The sequence below is a fragment of the Anser cygnoides genome, chromosome Z, assembly GCF_040182565.1.
Source record: "Anser cygnoides isolate HZ-2024a breed goose chromosome Z, Taihu_goose_T2T_genome, whole genome shotgun sequence".
Taxonomy (NCBI): Eukaryota; Metazoa; Chordata; class Aves; order Anseriformes; family Anatidae; genus Anser; species Anser cygnoides.
In genome coordinates, this window is record NC_089912.1 from 78,573,329 (window position 1) to 78,593,381 (window position 20,053).

The 20,053-nt window shown below is 40.5% G+C and overlaps 1 protein-coding gene across 1 annotated transcript in view; it reads right to left on the reverse strand.

Annotated features, from left to right (window-relative positions):
• SCAMP1 (secretory carrier membrane protein 1) overlaps positions 1 to 18,935 on the reverse strand; it is a 38,540-nt gene extending 19,605 nt beyond the window's left edge. The window contains exons 1-2 of the mRNA XM_048055028.2: positions 18,748 to 18,935; positions 2,863 to 2,940 (exon numbers count right to left, since the gene is read on the reverse strand). Of these exons, the coding sequence (XP_047910985.1) occupies positions 2,863 to 2,940; positions 18,748 to 18,804 (135 nt within the window). The 5' untranslated portion in view covers positions 18,805 to 18,935. The remainder of the gene's footprint in view (positions 1 to 2,862; positions 2,941 to 18,747) is intronic.
• Positions 18,936 to 20,053: the final 1,118 nt, after the last annotated feature.

The following is a 20,053-nucleotide window of genomic DNA, read 5'->3' on the forward strand; positions in this document are numbered from 1 at the left end:
AGGGATTAAAAGCCTCTTTTAACAGTAAAAAAAAAAAAAGCTTCTCTTTAACAGTAGTTTCATTAAATGATAAAGCAGAAATAATAATTGCCAAATTTCCTCTGTTCCTTGTTTTCAGAAACATAACAAAAGACAAAAAGTCCTCTCCATGGTGACTGCTAGAGACTGAAGATGCAAGATATTTAATATGACATTTACATTATTCATTTAAAATTGTTTGATTTAACAATCAGAAATAAGATGGGATTTGAAATTTGATAAGAGAACAAAAAAGACTCCAGATTTCTCATGTCAGATATCAAGTAGGTGACACTTGAGACTTAAAATCTATGCCAACTCACTTTCCTCATTATCTCTGAAGTATTATTTTCCTTCTAAATTTCCCCCTTCAGGTTTAAAGGATATAAGTTGACAGAGAAAAGGGAAAGGCACTGACAAGCTGGAAAAAAAAAAAAGAAAAAGAAATTCTGATTTTTTTTTTTCCTGTCCTATCTTGATAACCAAGAAAGAATTGATAGCAAGCACCTCCCTTGGCAAAGGGAGAATGCAACTGAGCTAATATTGCCAGTGTCAGTATTCAGAATTTTGAGTCACTTTCTCACAGGAAAAACAGCAACAACAACAAAAAAATCCATATCTATGTTTGCATTTGCAATGGAGAAATGTGTACCATCCACCATGTTTTATTAACTTGAGTTTGGAGGGAAGGGAGAGTAAGAGTAATAAATAAACACTGTGTTAGTGTTATACAGTAAGACACCATCTTACCACTAGCTAAGATATACAGAAAATTTTGGGTTTATAGCTGCAGCATACCATTCTCAACTTCCCTAAAAGCTTGAACTATGCATTGTTACTTACACTGAAACATAAATATCATTTCAACTCACGCAAGCCAGTGGTTCTCAAACTAAAGAGCACAGAAATCTACAGGGCATGTTTTGCTACCACCAACCTAAGTCCTTTCTTAGGCACTTTTCACAAGTGCCACTATGATTTTCAAATATTAGAATTGGGATTACCCTCATAAAACTGCTCAAGATGGATAATCTTTGCAGCAAAGATAGAACGTGGCATAGCAGCAAATCAAAGCCCCCAGAAACCATCTGGATGTTCTTACTGTGTTGTGTTTTGAGTGCTGCTTAGAGCAGTTTCTAACCCTAATCTAACAGACATGATAATCCTCCAAGTCTAGCATTCACAAACACTGCTTTCCTACTTCTGTTCATCTGATCTTTAGAGGCATTCACTTCCACTGTCTCTTCTCCTATTCCTATTACATGCATTTATACATGCACTGTATGCCCTTCTCTTGTACACAAAGGAGGTAAGAGAAGACAGGTGACCACCATGGTGTTATAAGCATATCCTCAGCTATCAAAAATCATTCATGCAAATGCTTATCACTTTGGAATAAATAACTACAAGAAACAGAAAGGAAGGGAAGGGAAGGGAAGGATCATCTAAAGGCATGATTACTACTGCACTCATAGTTGAATATACACTTAACTGAAACGCCTTGCACAAGAAAATCTGCTAAAAAAACCTCTCTTCTTTCTTTGCAGAAAGCGAGCTGCTCATTCACCAGACAGTTTAAATAAGTTTGGTAACATCTTGGATTATTGACATGAATGTAGCACATATTTACTGTATCTGAACACTGACTTCAAGATTTCCCTTCCATACTTCCAATTTTTTATTTGAGTGACATCTGTAATGAGCCATTAGAATTTCTTTTACATGTGCTGCTGACTGTCTGAAGCCAGATAACCTCAACCATATACTTCAGTTTTCCTTTTCCCACACAGCCACATGTTGAAAAACATAAACAATAAACCAAGTCCAAGCACCTCTATAATTTTTTTTTAAACAAAATGTACTGTCTTTATGACTTACGGTCTGTTCAAAGCAATTTTGAAAATTGTCATGCTAAAAAAATAATACAATTTGTGATATTGTGAGTTAGGAGACAAAAATCTGGACTTATTTAATGTTGCTGCTTGTTGTAAATACGCTGCCTTTAAGAGCTGATCCAAGACATGCTTGAAAAAAGGGTGCTTCCAGTAAGGAACTATAACGGTATATGAAGCCATACCACAGCACTGCAAAGACTTAAACAGAAACATTCACTGTCAGCACATTCAATATCTGCCATAGGAAGCATAAGCATACGTTTGAAAAATACAGTATTTGATTGCTGGAAGTTATATGGACAGACAGTACTCATCCATAGATTTTGCAAATCTTGCACAAGATCTTCACTATCAAAAGTAACCACTGAGAAGTGTTACAGCACAAATTTTCCATTTCATTCTTCGTATTTTTCCCCCAAGAGCAAAAATGAATACAAAGTAAATAAAAAATATACAAATCAGAAGCAAAAGCCAACTGTGTTTCTATGAGATAAATTACTCCTTTTAGTACAATATGACTATTCATAGTCTCTGAACTGTTACTTAAAGTAATGTTTTTCTTACTCTGAACAGAACAGAACTCTGAACAGTCAAATGGAAATCAAAACCAAGATACTTCCTTGGTGTGCCACATTCACATGCTATAAAACTCAGAAAAGCATAAAGTACAGACTACCAAAAGTCTTACTGAATAGGGGAAAAATACAAATCTTGTTTTAGCTCCCTTTTAGGAAGAGGGAGATTCTTTAAGAGATCAAAGTTCACTTAAGTCAGTAAATCCACAGAATCCTCCGAATACTTTTGGGGAATATCTGTCCTTACAGATTTTCCATTATCTCTAGCTAACCCTTCACGTATTTTACAAAGTCAGTTCCAAACTCTGAAAACAATACCCAACAAATCTTACCTAAAAAGTTTAACAGCATGCTTAAGAAATAAATATGCTTACTGTTCTTGAATCAGAGAAAGGATTGTACTCATCTAGTCCTGGGGGAACATTTCTTGTGACTTGTGTAACAGAAGGATCCTAGAAGAGAAAACAGTTCCATAAATGTATGGACGTGTATATAAGCAACCAGCCAACACTGAAATCATTATATCATAGAAAACTCAGCTTTTGCTTTAATCTTAAAAAAAAAAAAAAAGGTTTGTTTCATCAAGAAAGTCTGTAAATATCCACCTCTTCCTCTGTGCCTGAAATGGCATCATTCCACCCCAAGCTTCTTAAAAGTCTAGATTAACACACAAACTCCATCTATTACACATTTATAAGGAAGAAAGTTCTCAACAGAGAAGGGAAAAAAACTGTATGCTGCTATTTTGACCACTGTTCTTCACAACTATACACCCAACAAAGACCACTACAGAAGAACGAACTTGCTTTAACTTTTGGTATTCCCTACCCAGGAGTCCCTCCAAAACCTTTGTGAATATGGAAAGCATTTCAAAAAGTGAAGCTGAGGAAACAATGCCCCACAATGCCAAAAAGTACCTCTGGTTGAGCTTCTACCTAAACTGGTAAAATTAAGAAGAATGTACAATTTTTTCCTCCAATGAACTATACAAGAAGGAACACTCTAAGGTTTAGATGGACTAAGCAACTTCAGGAGTTAAACATTTCTGTGGTAGAAGCAGGTAGCCTTGGTTCTTTAGAAGTACCTGCTATCATAGAACAGACAAACTTCATATGAATAAAAATTACACTTATTCCATATGGTGCCTGGTTCCACATACGTAATTTCTGTGGTTCAGCTTAAGATTTTCTGTATCTTCAGAATAGAAGAATGAATGAACAGAGGGATTTTTTTTTTTTAATTAAGAAAACCACTTAGTCTATAGGGTTAATTACATTTATGTTCACAGAAGTATAGGAAAGTGTGTAACATTTCATATGTACAGAAAATACACAGAATAGCTTTAGATACACTATTTACTTATTCATAATATGTACAGATAAATATTTTCATGATTTCCATAGTCTTCCTATGTGAAGTCCGGGAACTTCACCGGACTGCCACAACTTCTCCAACATGATGGCCAGTGACTTAGCAACTACATCCGCCAGCTCATCCAGCACCCAGAGATGCATCTGATCAGGTCCCATGGACTTGTGCACCTTCAGGTTCCTGAGATGGTCTTGAACCTGATTTTCTCCTACACTGGGCAGTTCTTCATTCTCCCAGTCCTGTGTGGCTGGTGCTCTTGCTGGTGAACACTGAGGCAAAAAGAGTCACTGAGTACCTCAGCCTTCTCCATATCCTGGATAGACAGGTCTCCCCTTTTCTTCCAGAGAGGGCCCACAACTTCCCTAGTCTTCCTTTTATCACTGATGTACATACAGAAGCCTTTGGTGTTGCCCTTGGTATTCCTGGCCAAATTTAATTCTAAAAGGGCTTTGGCTTTCCTAACCTGATCCCTGGCTGCCCAAACAACTTCTCTGTAATCCTCCCAGGCTATCTGTCCTCACTTCCACCCTCTTTAGGCCTCCTTTTTTTTTTTTGAGTTTGGCTAGGAGCTCCTTGTTCACCCATGCAGGCCTCCTAGTTATTTTTGTCCAACTTCCTCTTTGTTGGGATGCATCGCTCCTCAGTTTGCAGGCAGTGATCCTTGAATATTAGCCAGCTTTCATTGGCCCCTCTTCTCTCCAGGGCTTTGTCCCATGGTACTCTACCAAGAAGATGCCTGAAGAGGCCAAAATGAAGTTGACTGTGCTCCCTGCTTGCTGCCCTCAGGATCCTGAAATGCACCGTGTTATGGTCACTGCAGCCAAGGCTGCCCTTGAGTTTCACATTCCCCACCAGCCCCTCCCTGTTGGTGAGAAGGAGGTCCAGCACAGCACCTCTCCTTGTTGGCTCCTCTATCACTTGAAGAAGGAAGTTGTCATCAGTGCAATGCAGGACCTCCTCGAATTGCACTGATGACAGTGCAACAGGAACCTCCTGGATTGCCTATGCCCTGCTGTGCTGTCCCTCCAACTATCAGGGTGGTTGAAGTCCTCCATGAAAACCAGGGCTTGTGAATGTGAGGCTGCTGCTGTGTGTCTATAGAGGGCCTCACCTGCTTGGTCTTCCTGGTCAGCTGGCCTGTAGCAGACCCCCACTACAATGTCCCCTGTCCCTGCCCTCCCTGTAATGCAGACCCACAAGCTCTGTCAGCTCCTCATCCATCCCCAGCACTCCAGCTTCTCATTGACACAGCCCCCCTCCTCCTCTCCCCTAGCTGTCCTTCCTAAAGAGCCTGTATCCTTCTCTTAACAACACTCCAGACATGGGGGCATTCCCACCATGTCTCCAGAATGCCATGATACCAAATACAGCAAAGGAAAGCAAATATTTCACAAGCTGTAGCCACAGATTTATTAAAATGTAAGGCAATTAAAAAACTTCAGCTATTAAAATGCTCGAGGCAAAGAGAACATTGCTTCAAAAATCTAAAAAACTTTGTTGCATATTTTAATTGTATTCATGTGCACATGTACACATAAAAACTAGCCTTTCTGCTTATGTAAAATGCTAGCATTTTTGGCTAAAACACACATTTAGCTGGAAAGCAGTATTTTAAAACTGACTGAACACAAATCAACCTCTCCTTAAATGAATACAAAGCAAAGTTAAATGCATTTAAAAATCAGCTTCCCTGCATTTGACTTACACAATAGTTAGTGATTTCAGCAAAGCAACCTTGGTGACAGTCTCCCCAACAAGTCAGCCATATTTTCCATTTCCATCCTAGACCTGAATGCACTGGTTAAACTAAAACCTCATGAGGTTTTACATAGACTGACGGAGTATCTTCTTGTCACATATACTTTATTGAAGGACTGGCATAAAATATTGTGCAGATGAACAATAAAAATAAGAGAAAGCTTGGGGGGGGATATTTGCTCTTTAAATTTGACTACAAATCATTTGAAACATTCAATTAAAAGATCATAATAAATAAGAGAAAAAATGAAATCTGACACTTGAATTGGGCACTAATTTACTAGAGTTGCTGGTATAAGATCAGTAAAGATGAATTTCTTAAAACAAAGTTAACACAAATAAGACAATTGCATAATTCAAAACACAGGACTATAAAAAGTTTTATACATCTGAAAACTTTCACCTTACTGTGATGGTATATCTTACCCAAGCAAGCTGCTCACCCTCTCAGTTGCTCACTCCCTCCCCAGTGGGATGGGGAAGAGAACCAGATGGGCAAAAGCAAGTAGAACAATTAAAACGTGTGGGTGTTGAGATAAAGACAGTTTAAGTGGATTAAGGGACAGGGTGGGCACAAGCAAGAGGAATAACAAAACACACAAGTGATACAAGGGCAATTACTCACCATCTTCCACCAGCAGACAGATGCCCAGCCAGTCTCTAAGCAATAGTAATTTTGGATTCCTCTCCCCATATTATTACTGAGCATGATATTACATGGCACGGAATACCAATTTAGTAAAGGAAGGTCAGACGACCCAGCTGTGTCTCCTCCCAGACTCTTGCTCACCCCAGACCACTCTCAGGGGCAAACGCAGAGTGAGAAACAGAGAAGGCCATCATGGTGTGCAAGCACAGTTCAGCAACAGCTGAAACACTGGCACACTACAAACAGTGTTCTGGTCATAAAACTAAAACAGCACCACACAAGTTAACTATTAAAAGTAACTCCATCTTAGCCAGATCTAGTACACTTATTCTAGCCTTTAAACTACAGTGTGAATTAGGAGAGAATAAAATGCTCTCATGTTTATTCATGCTTTCTGAATTGTATTTCTTCCGCACATTCTCTCAAATTATTTCCTCTTCCATACATAAAAATGTTCTAGTGTAGACACGTATGAAACTATTGATAGATAACCAGTGGCCATAAAAAGTCAAATAGCAGTTAGTTGCTTAAAAAGCAAACTTCAGCACTCCTGTGCTTCATTGGTGCATTACTAACCAAATAACTCAGCCCAATTGTGCCCGTGAAGAATGCAATTATTTGAATAACTGGAATATCACAGACCCAAGAGACAACCACTCAACAGCAGCAAATTTCCAGAAAGCAGGAAAGAGTGGTCAAGTCAAATTCAGAACAGCAGTCTACATTTGCAAATAGGATATGCAAACAATAATAAATATCTGATAAAAGAAAGCCTTTCTTCTCCAAGTGTTTCAGGGAAGAGTTCGAAAAAAAGCTTCTTAGATCTCTTCACGTACTACTTATGACATTCTATGTTGACTTGTAAGAATGACAGGAAATTGACTCTGAGCTAAACAAGCTTACTACATCAAAAGTTTTAGTTTTAGAAATAAGTTGTAGAATTAAATACACGTTGTAAGTAGAAAAAACCCTCTATCAGAAGTCCATTCTCCTTTTGAATTAACAATTGCCGTACTTCTGCCAAATACTGCCATTGTTTGCAAAATTAGCAGTAGCTCTGAAAAAGAAACACTGAATGACCCCAAGGACATTCAGCATCAGCAGCTCCATATAGAAGTTTCACTACGTAAAAAAAACTGCAAAAATTATTATAGTTCTATTGAAATACACAAATTGAACACTGTCATGCCAGAAGCATTCAAATTCTGCTCTCATAAAACCTCAGTCTGGACTTTCAGTAGAAGTTCATGGGCTGGTATCTTCCACAAGCTGGAAGACACAAGTAGAAGTAAAACAGAGCTTACAGTGAAAAAAAAAAAAAGTAATCTCTCAGGTGAGAGAGGCAAGTACTAGCATGGAGAGAACTGCTTCTCTCCTATGCTTACTGAGATCTGCAATGCTAGGAAAACTTGCCCCTGTGGAAAGAAACTCTTCATAGTCTGGACACTCAAGTGTAAGCTGCTAGACTGTTAATTGTTCCGAACACTTACAATGCAGTGAAGAACTGATGCCAACAGGAGCTACACTTCACATTTCAAAACACTTAGAATATTCTGAAAAGATTATTAGACCTGACATTCCAAAGAACATGCAGATTTACTGTGCACCTTCTTACCTTTCACTCACTGCATCTTACTTCAAAAACAGAGCAAATGCCAACTCATCTAGATGCAACGAGAATACTGTGAAACACCCGTACTCATTGCTGCAGAGTAATAAAAGATTTAACACAGCAGTTTATCAAGGTTTGAATAATGAACAATAAACATCTGCAGAATGACGTTCTCAGAGAGTGACATTTAAATGAGTGCTATCAAATTTGTACATTCCGTGACACATGTATCCTTGTGGTTAAAGTAGATAGAACCAGAATATTCTACATGAATAAGTAAATCTAAGCTGGCATAACTTATTGTTCTATAATCAATATTCTACCTGGATAAAATGTTAAAATGCACTATTTTTTGAGCTGTTTGTGTTCATTAATATTAAGAAACAGGAAAAAAAAGCTCTAAAGATAGGTTCCAATGGATAATATACAAACCAGCAGTATGACTGGAACCACAAAGCATCCAGAGACCTTAATCACTTATCCTGCATGATTTCAGTGATAAAGAATTGGGTTACCCCCAGAAAATGCATAAGATGGAGTTTCTGGGACCAACTTTAAATATCTGATGTCAGCCACTGAACTGGGCAACTATACAATGCCTGGTCCAATCCCAAACTGGGAAGGCTATGACCTGGTGGACTACTATTTCTGCCCCAAAACAGACCTGCCCTTCCACTAACTCCTTGCCACAGCCCAGTTTTCCTAAGCCACCCAGCCAGCCCCTGCCCCTTACAGCAAGGAACCCTGTAATACATCTTGCTTACTCAGATTTTTGTTCCCTCTTTTCACTTCATACCTCTTTCTCCAGTCTTATCTCACTGAAGCTCCTATCAGTTCAGCACCTTGAGCTAACTGGCATCTTTTATTTAACTGTTAGTCATACCAATCAGGGAGCAGAATTTAAGAACAGTGCACTGTTCACAGCCAGATACCGTAGCTATTGGTGGTGCATTAGAGTCACACAGGTGACATCTCAGTCACACACTGCAGATGACATTTTCAAGATCTGAATTAGTTTACAGGACTAAAGTTTTAAGAAATCAGCACAACCTAATTGACTGTTTTCCATGTTAACTTTCATTGTACCTCCTTCTTTTAGTCTCTCTCCCACAACATCCACCTCCAAAGCAAAGATTAGAATCACTTTATTTGAAAGTCAAGAAGCACCCCAGTATTTACATCAAGAATGGAGAAGTCAGAAAAAAAAATAAAAGCAAATAAAACCACAACACATCTGTCTCACATTGGCAAGAGCACCTATAGAACTGTTAAGAATTTTCCCTGTACTAGGTTGACAAATTACACTCACATCATTCAGGCACAGATAAAATTAACTGAATATCCAGTAAACACAGAGGGTATATAAAACCAACTAATGACAAGTTAATGAAAAAAAAAGGAAGGAATTTAGCCTGAGCCACCCCCCACCCTTAGTCAGGGAGCATGTGGCTGAAATGGTGCAGAACAATCCATTCCATGCAAGTTTTTATAGCTTTAAAAAAAAATAAATCAAATTAAAGGGAACAGAGACCTCTGTTGTCTAGGAGACCAAAACTAGTCATCAGCTAACAGTTTTCATTAATACAGAACAGACTAACAAATTAAAGACTAAAGAACTAGATAAATCTGTAATGACTCTTTGTAATACTGTTCACTGGGAATCGCTCCAGCATTGTTCCACCATGACTAAGATGGTTTATAGCACACATGGCACGAAAATGTTCTGAACAATGCCACCAGCAAAGTTTACATTGTTACCTGTGACTTTCATTTCTTTTAACTGGTCAGCTGAGAACCAGGAATCCTCTACCCCTTAAGGTGTCCTTCAAATTGATAAAAAAAAAAAGAAGGCTGAACAACAATATAAAAATTTTGAGAAGGTGTACTTCAGCTTCCTTTCTGCCCCCCTTAATGGAACTAAATGAGTGACGTCATTGATGTTAATAACCAGCAAGGTACACATAATGTTTAATTTAGTTCAGTATGGTTTGCTTCCAAGGAAGTAGAAACAACTTTTCATTGCAGAGGTCAAGAAACAGAGTTAATAAACACTCGTTCAAACCACCGATTTGGATAGGGATTACAATGGTTTTACAACACATCAGCAACCGAAAACAAGAATTTCAAATTAAAATTGTATAACCTAAATAGAGGAAAAATAGAGAAAAAGAGGAAAACAGAGAAAAACTGCAGGAAACAATATGGATAAATGCATAAAATACTTTTATTACGAAAAGAACAGGGGCGGGAAAGGCAACTACTTCAAGAACAGGATAGCAAGGTAATTCTTAACACCAGTTGACAAGGACAAGTAAACAAGACAACTAAATATCTTTCAAGACTCGGATCACATTACCAGGAGTGTCCTACATCAAAAGAATATACTAATTATGTTGTTTGGGAAAACAGATAACACTGGATTTGCAAGTGACAGGTTTTTATTATTTTTTTCAATTTACATAGGAATCATAGGAATCATAGCATGAAAAATAATATCTAGGTAAACCGACAGAAGTATGCCTAGTTAGACTTCGGAAAAAAAAAGGAAAAAAGATTAAGGAGAAACAATCCACTATGAACACACAAGCGGATTTTGAAAGAGGATTAAATATTTTTGGTGAATGAAGTCAGAACAAGAAAATATGGAAAACAATTCATTGGTAAAGTAGCTCCTTAAGTACAGCTGAGGGAAGAATAAGCTGTTGTAGGCAATTCTAGAAGTCTTCATTTTTGGCCTTAGTTCAGCTTAAGTTCAAGGAAGAATGACCTCTCAATGACAAGAGTGGTTTCAACCCACGTTGAGAAAACAGCTCCCCTCATCACAAAAACCCTTTCAAGATGAAGCCTGATTATATCAATCCTATCATCTTCCTTGAAAACATTAGTCACTGGCTACCCTTCAGCTCTACCACCATATAGTTTTTGTCCCTTGCTTCAAGATCCTTACAAATAACTTCATCGTACCTGCTTTAACAGTCACTGACTCTATCCAGCTTTTACTGTGCCAACTTTTACCATCCTATAATCACATTCACCTAGCTATGCATTTACCCGTTTGCTTTTTATGCTTGGAGGCAGGTTCCCAGACAGCAAAAGAGATACAGTCCCAGTTTTATCCTCCTAACTACTCAACATGCTCAGCAAAGGTATCTTCAGAAAATTATTGACTGCATACAGACTAGAAGCAAAAGATGGAAGTCTAGCAGGACTAAAGCCAAACTGGTAAATCCACGCTAGGGAGGAAATCATGAGATTAGATCTATAAATCTAGCAAAGTCAATCTTTACCAACTAGGATTTCTTATCTGTAATTCTCCTACTGAAAGGCTGCTCCAGTATTTCAATCCCAAAGATAAGAACCCCTCTCCAAGCCTTAGTCTAAATTTACTACTGATGAGTTACACCTATCTTCAAGTATGATATAGACTTTCACAATAGTTTAGGTCCATCTCCCATCACTGTGTCCCCAATGAAATTACCTTATAGCTTGTGTTTTGCTGCACAAAAAGGATAAACTCTTTTAATTTCAAAATACGTTCTCTATTATCACAAATTATTTCCTATACCCGCTACATATTAGCCTTTTCTAAATGTGAATAATAACTAATTATACACATTCTGCTAAGAATTTGTCCAGTTTTATTTGACAGCAACAGCTGCACTTCCTGCTTGCTCTCTGTGGAGTCCTTCCTAAGATGACACCAGAAAGTTAAACAAAGCAACGAAAAATGACTGGAACTTATGTTCATTGGCCTGAGGTTTTTCTGACACCTTGATCAAACAGAACACTAACCACACCACTCCTTATAAAGGAATGAGTTCCCGAGAGCAATCAAAGCTGCTGCTGTTTCAGTTAAAACTCTCTATATGACATACTTCGCTTTCAATGTGTCCTCCTGAGTATTCCTGGGGAGATTTCTGACAAAGTTTACCTTCTGACAACAAAATAGGAAGATAACTATATTTGTCCAGCAATGGGTATCAAAGCCTTTTTTCCTCCTCTGTTAACTGTTGGTTCTCAGCTTTTAAATTAAGAACTGAGACTTGGAAAAGAATATAGCCTGCACATGAAAAGTGTTTTTCAGACCCATAACAGTGTCTACATTCAACCAGATTAAACCTCTAAAATTGGAATCGGCACATGTTCAGTAAAGATTCAGTATAAATCAAACAGAAACTCCCCAAAGACTTCCTCCCTGCTCATGCCACAACAAGCTGCACACAGACAAGCTTCAAGAAGCTATTCATGTTTTGATGCAGTATCAAACATTGTTGGTTATTCATGCTTTATTTCTCCCTTCATCACTGTCAACTCAAGGAAGATTAAAAAGTTACATTAATTTCACAAACAGCAATTTAGTTGAGATTTGCATGCTTTTCTGTCCTAATTTTGCATTAATAGTATGAACAGTTTATATTTAACAATATAAAGGAAGCCTTAATGCCTTGCAGCAACAATATACATTTTAATCTACGATTAAAAACCACTTACTATGAGAAAGAACTGCCTAGAAGGTAACGCTTGGAGGAATTAATGGCAAGTACAGAAATGGCCTTTATTTTGCCTCTAATAAAGCTGAGTAACCACCAGAACAGTTCTTTCACTATTTCAAGTTTAATATCTCAATCTTTGATCAGCCATTTTGCCCCTACCTCCTCCACCCCCCCCCCCAAATGGCATTAAGAGGTTTTCACTATAGCATCACCAGAACACAAATATTAAATAGGATACTGCAAAAGTAGCCAGCTGGGGTTTCTTACACTTGGCTCTCAAGCAGTACTCATTGTAGGCCACCTTAGCTGATAGAAGCAGAGCTCTGAAGGGTTCTGAGCTACTGAGCAAGCCAAATTCCCGACCTCTGAAACCAAGAAGGCCACAGCAGTCCCACCTTGCAATGAAGCATAGGATGCCTAACAACACTGTGGTGGTTTTACACTGAGGGCTAGCTAAACTCCATCACACTGCTCTCTCACTCCCCCTCTTCAAAGCAGTGGGGAGAAATAACAATAAAAAAGAGCTCAAGGGTTCAGATATGGGTAGGGAGATCACTGACCAATTACTGTCAAAGGCAAAACAGACTCAGCATACGGAGATGGATGTAATTTATTGCTTATTACTAAGAAACTAGAGCAGAGAGAAACTAAAAGCAAACTAGACACCTTTCTAGACACCCATCCACCCTCTTCTGCCTTCTCCCCCTGAGCAGCACTGGGGAACAATGTTTGTGGTCAGTCTATAGAACTTCGCCGCCGCCGCTCCTTCACGGTCACTCTCTGCCCCTGCTCCACGCGGGGTCCCTCCCACGGGATGCCGTCCTGCCCGAACTGAGCCTGCGGGGGCTGCCCACAGGCAGCAGCTCTTCAAGAACTGCTCCCACACGGCTCCGTACCACGGGGTCCATCCCCCAGGAGCAAACTGCTCCAGCACGGGTCCCCCACGGGCGGCAGCTCCCCCCAGACCCCCTGCTCCTGCGGGGGCTCCTCTCCACGGGCTGCAGCTCCGGCCCGGGGCCTGCTCCTGCGGGGGCTCTCCATGGGCCGCAGCCTCCTCCAGGCCACATCCACCTGCTCCACCGGGGGCTCCTCCACGGGCTGCAGCGTGGAGATCTGCTCCGTGTGGGACCCGTGGGCTGCAGGGGGACAGCCTGCTCCACCAGGGGCCTCTCCACAGGCCGCAGGGGAACTGCTGCTGCCTGCCTGGGGCACCTCCTGCACTGACCTGGGGGGCTGCAGGACTGGTTGTCACTCCTCTCTCCCTGCTGCTGTAGCATAGCAGGTTTTTTTCCCTTTCTTCAATCTGCTCTCCCAGAGGCACACAAACAACATGACTTGCTGGCTTGGCTCTGGCCAGCGGTGGGTCCCTTCAGAGCTGGCTGAAACTGGCCCTTATCTAACACGGGGCAGCTGCGGGACTCTGCTCACAGAGGCCACCCCTGCAGCTCCCTGCTACCAAAACCTTGCCACAAGAACACAATACAAGCATCATGTCTCAGCTATTCTCAACACTCTCCCCATCCTCAGCTCTGAAAGGTGTAGCATGTTTCTCTTTGTAATGTTGAAGCCTCTCCATATAGTGCAAAACTAATACTAATGCAATACTGTCTAACACTTCACTGAGATTTTGAAAAGTATGCAGCTATAACTGATATTTAATAACTATTAAAACACGTTACGGTTTTAATAGATTATGGTGCAGTAAAAGTGTTGAAGTACCCTCCTGAAAACTATCTACCATGTAGGGCAGCTAAAGGACACTTTCAACATCATGACTTTCAGCACTAAATTATGCAAGATTTTGAGGAATTTATAAATTTTGAAATCGTGAAGGGAATCAGACAATAAAATCAGACAAATTAATTGGGTACATGTTATAATCATCTAAAAGAATGAAAACAAAGTTACGTATATAGGCACACAACACCAAGTAATTAGAGTTCTGATCCTTCAAAAATGATTAGGCCTTCCCTACCTTGCTGCAAGTGTCTATCATTTTAGCTTCAGTTGAACAACAGCAGCAAGGTGCAAGCTATATAGATTCTGCTGCTATAAAAGGTGGCGTTCATCAATTCACTGTTACCTTCAGCATCAGACCTTCAGCTTGTACTTCCTGCTAAACCAGACAGAAGATTCATTTGTGCTCATGTGAGTCAGATTAAGTGCAATATCCAAATAATCACTGGAACTAGCTCTGTAGTGAAGTTAAGCTCTAACATATACTTAGCTGCAGTGACTCAAGTAATCCTGTGACCTCAGTGGTGGCAACTCAGGCGTCTAATGCCATTTTTAGGTATCAGAGCATTTCAGACATCCACACAAGAAGGGCAGTCATAACAGAGCAATGAAAGACCCACTCTTTCTGGAACAACAGCTGGAGGTTAGCTACTGTTTGGATACCCAATCCCACCCAAAGTAACTACTTCCGTAATTAACATTATATACTTTCAAGTGTTTTCATGATTATGTGCTTCCACACTGTAACTGAACAAGACAGAGTATTCCTCATCCACATCACTTAGTAGTTTTTACTTGACCACTCACATTTAAACACAAATATATCTTACTTTTCAGTTCTACCATAACTCCTATTATATCAAATAGCTGTTCAGAGCTCTGATCATACCAGATGAAGTGATAGAATTCATCACAGAACTGAGTTTTGAACTCCACCGTCACTCAGAAGTAACCACATCTGGACTATTGGACAAACCTTTTGCAGTCTGTCAGCCAGGCCACAAAGGTCTGCCAAATTAATCTCTTTAATTAAAAAAAAAAAAGTCTTCTTGTAGTAATAGCATCATTCACTTTTAAAAAAACATATTTTGCAGTAGTTGAGTTGCTCAGTGGTTTCAGAGTAAATGAAACTTACACTGGATTTCAAGAATGCAGTTTCAGAACCTTTGCACCTGTATCATCTCCCAGGATAAATGACTACAACCATACTTCATCTTACAACATAAAAAAAAAAAAAAGGAAAAAAAGGCACACCAAGGAGACAACCACATTGGAAAAGGTTTAAGCTGATTTTAGAAATTTACCTATGGTTTGTCAAACAAAATTTATTTCATACCATTTTCATCTCTTCAAGAATAAACTGTCAGAACATCAAGGGCACTCAAGCTCCTCCTACGTAGTCAAAACTGTGTCATCACTGAGGACTTGTCTGGTCATCATGGGACTGTTGGATGACCCTAGTTACTTTTGCTGGACCTGATCCTGATGCAAACCTGACTTCCTGGTTTGGCCTCAGGCCTGTCCCCTCACTATGGACTTGTCTGGCACTCTTGACTCCTGGCTGAACACAGCTGCCATCACTGGACGTGCTTTGCACACCCTGTCTGGGTGAGGTGGGGCTCCACCATTTGTCAGTGAGAATGGTGTCAGGTGTGAACTCATGCTCACAACATATGACAAGTGCTTCTCATTGAAGGAAATAAAATAGTTTTCATTATTAGACTATTCTCATTTACGATACTCCAGGTTACACCAAATGTATATTTCTGTATAATGCTGGCACTCCAAACTACAGCAGAATTATCACATTTTCACTTGTATGGAACATGGGTGCACTTTTTTCTGCACAACTGTAACATGATCTTTTTAATATTAGAATGTTATGCATCTGTGTGTTTCATTACCCCTTGTCTTTCAAATTGTAACATCTCTTGGTTTGGTTGGTACACCATCCAAAGGACAGCTATTTATAGAGGAATACCGTAATACCAAAGGCATATCAGCCTTTGGGTTCAGCTTGAGGTTTTCTGCTTTTTAATGTGGTACTCTTTTAAAATGAGAGGTTAAATAGGCGTCATCTCAAAATCAATGGTGTTTCCTGATCAATCTAAGCAAGCAAATACTTGACACAAGAATTTCTGTTTTACAAACCAAATTCACTTCCTTCCAGGAGATATAAAAACGGAAATATAATTTATTTTTATGTTTCCAAAAGAACTAACTACCCAAAACACTAGCAAACTGTATGTTTGTCCATGCCCTCCCCCCCCAACACTTTTTTTCCCCCACTCAACATCAAAAAAGAACCTCTGCTGAAATCTTTTTACCAAAAGGCATGTGAAAAGTCATAGGAAACCTCACAAGTAGACCACAGACAACCAGTAAAAACAAAATACTTAAAAGAAAGCAGTATCTGTCTTCAACCTTGGCAACAACTCTTCCATGTGATGCCCCTCCCTCCTTTCTCTGCCATACAAGTTTGTGATTTTACACAGGCACAGGAAGTGCCTGCAAATGTAAGGAAAAAAACTAATCTCTTCATTCATAAAATTATCAAGCACAGACAAATAATATGAATAAATTTGAATAAAGCGTTCAGACTACATGACTTGGGTTTGTCAGGGTCCATCTGGAAATACTGGTTCGATGTGTAAAGCATCTTAAAACACAGTCAGGCTAAACTGAAATCCAGACGCACATTAATTTCAACGTTGTCATGCCAACAAGATGACAATCAAGGCTTGGTTCACACACAAGGCCTTCTGCCCCTTGAAGTAAATAAGTGGATAAGCAAAGGTATGCAGCATTACCTTTTGCGGGCAGTGGAATGAGACAAGGTAGCAGGGACTGAAAGAAGTGAAAAAAAAAGCTTCCGAGAAAGAAAAAGCATACAGCTTTCCAAAAAAAAAACAACTACTTCTGCAAGTAAGAGTGTCCTGGTTCCAGTTAGGACAGAGTTAATTTTTCCTCATAGTAGCTGGTAGGGTGCTATGTTTTGGATTAGGATGAGAGCGAGGCCGAAGAAGAAGCGAGAAGCCGAAAAGTCCTTGGCCTGGTGTAAACACTGCTCTGTAACAATTAAAACATCAGCATGTTATCAGCGCTCTTCTCATCCTAATCCAAAACATAGCACCCTACCAGCTACTATGAGGAAAAATTAACTCTGTCCTAACTGGAACCAGGACAAAGAGAAATCCAGAACTATGTTTAACAGGGAGCTTCAAGTTACAGAGCAGTTGTTTTAGCGTACTTCTATCATGATGCATTGCAGATGAGAAACAGAGTGTGGATTTTGCCTAACAGCTACAACAGAAGTCTCTCCCTGAAGAGAAGTGGGAATAAACTATGGCACTTTAAGCAATGTCTTTATACTGTACGTATGGTTGAAGTAGGTCCCTAGCTTAGGTCTCAAAAACACTGCACAGGTCAAGTTACCTGGGCCAATGAGCCATGCAAGGGCAACTATATTGTTTCCATCCCTGCTTCCACTTTGGGTATCTGTACAGAATAAGTTTGCTATGTATTATTTTCATCACTTCCACAAAAAAGCAAGGAAAAGGGTCATGTTTTTGTTGCTGAAGACATATTCTAGAACAATGACACCTTTTGGTGCTTGGTGCCAGGAAGTACTTAAAGAACAGTGCTCAAAGCTGTTGGTGCCAGTCCAAACTACCGTTGGTGGCAACCTGAGTGCCTGGGCTGCTGTTCATCCAGAATGCCAACACACTCTGTAAAACATGAAGTGAAAACACGGTGACTACCCTGATGAATACACTTTACTAAATTTTATATCCATATAAACTAAACTGACAGACAGACTACAACAAATAAATTAGTCAACAATAACACTCCATGCTTCCAGCAGCTGCTTGTACAGAAGTACAGCTGAGATGTGACAGCTCAATTTCTAAACGGCTTAATTATTCCTGCTGACATCCTAAACTCACTGACATATAGTACTTGTACGTTTTAAGTCTCGGCGTGATATAAAAACAAAGTACGAAAGAGTTCAGTCAGATTACTGAAGTAGCTGAAGAAATCTGACGAACTGAATTCAAATAATAAAGGGCAGATATGAAGCAGAAGCACGCAAGGAGGTCAGCTCATCTTGACAGCTGAAGCTAGCACAGTGAGTAAGGAGACAATTCTCAGCTGTAAGCCAGGTCAGTAGTGCAGAGACCAAAAGCTTTAAGAGTACATCGCAACACAGCGTTTTAAAACGCAGGGCAGCAATGCCTCGCCTCGGAACCACCTCAGGAATCACGTAAAGAGGCAGGTGAGCTCGATGGGGGCTGGGAGGAGGCAGGAGAGGGAAAAGAGGGTGAATCGCTGAACTATGTGGGTCACCCAGATAGAAGGAGAGATATTGTAGCATTACACACGCGCGCACCTGCAGACACCAAGCGAGCACCGCAATTTAAGGTTCAAAAAAAAAAAAATAAATTAAAAAAGCACTTGAAAAGCAATTTATTGGCTTTCAGCAACAGAACTGAAGATGAAGCAGGGCGACCCTAGCTCGCGAGGCGGCTCTCCCCGTCCCCAGGGCTGCCACAAGCGCTGCCCGTGCCCCCCGGAGCCGCGCAGCACCCCCGGGGGGCGGCGAGAGGACCCCCCCGGGCCGGGCCGTGCCGTGCCTCACCTTGAAGGGGTTGTTGAGGTCCGGGTCGGCGAAGGGGTTGCTGTCGAAGTCCGACATGGCGGGGGCTGCGATCCGCGGCTGGCGGCGGCCCTGGCCCTGCGGCGCCCCCCCCGGCGCTGTCAGCAGCCGCTGCGGCCCGGGCCCGAGCCCGCCCCCTCCGGCACCGAGCGCCGGCCTCCCAAAATGGCCGCCCCGGAGGTGATGTCGCGGGGCGGGGCTGCGCGGGACGGAGGGAGAGGGGCCGGGGGAGACCGTGCACGGCTCGGGGGAGGGTTCGGGGCCGTGCTGAGGAAAAAGTGGGAGGAGCTGCTGGGAGCACTGGGCGTGTTTTGGTTCACAGATCCTGCCAAAATACGAAATCCTGTATCCTCGACGTCAAACAATAACAGCCTGCATCGAGGCAACACTTCTAAAACCAGTGAATCTTGAATTCTTCCACATGAATCCTGAATTCCTTCACACACTTTCTAAAGAATTTGCTTAAACCTTTATTAAAATACAAAAAGAGTTTTGAGGCAGGTTTACCTTCAATCTACCTAAAATAAATTGCTATGAGATGTGATTTCCCCCCACACACACATAACCACAGCCCGACCATGGGGTACACTGTCTAGGGTTTAGTGAAGGCTGGCTCAGGATGTTAACAATTTTTTTGTACTCTAATGGCTCTGCGTTCATTACTACCATATATCGCTAATCCCAACCTGACAATGGAAGTCATTGTTATGGCAGTGTGTCATCAGCAAGTCAGGAAAAGTCCTGCATGTACAAGGTAATCGATTTTGTGTGGGTCAGTGAAAAAAAATAATAATTGCTGCAAGGTTTGCTGTAATTTATGTAGATGTTTCTCAATTATTTCTGAAGGACTGTCAGGTATAAGATGATATGCAAATGGGACAAATCATAAAAGCATAGCTTCTAAGGAACAAAACACTTTCAACCTTTTTTTGTTGCTATGAAGTGTAAAATACTTCATGCTTCAAAAAACAAAAAGGCAGCTGTTGTACGATCAACAAAAGTACATTACAGTATTAGACACAATCGTTCATATAACTCAGTCATCATGACAGAAAATTAAATCATGTTGTTTTCCAATATTTGCCCACGGCTCAGTATATCATAGCTCAACGATACATGTTGATAGTTTGAAAGCTGTGTGCACTGGCAACTGTATATTTATTCCTTTCGGCTGAACATGAAGGAACTAATGCATACATGCCTGAGTCAGTGAATGTTTGACTGAACAGAGTATCTTTTCCTGTGTGGCTACTGGTGCTTCAGATCATGATCATAGCAACCTGTCTCT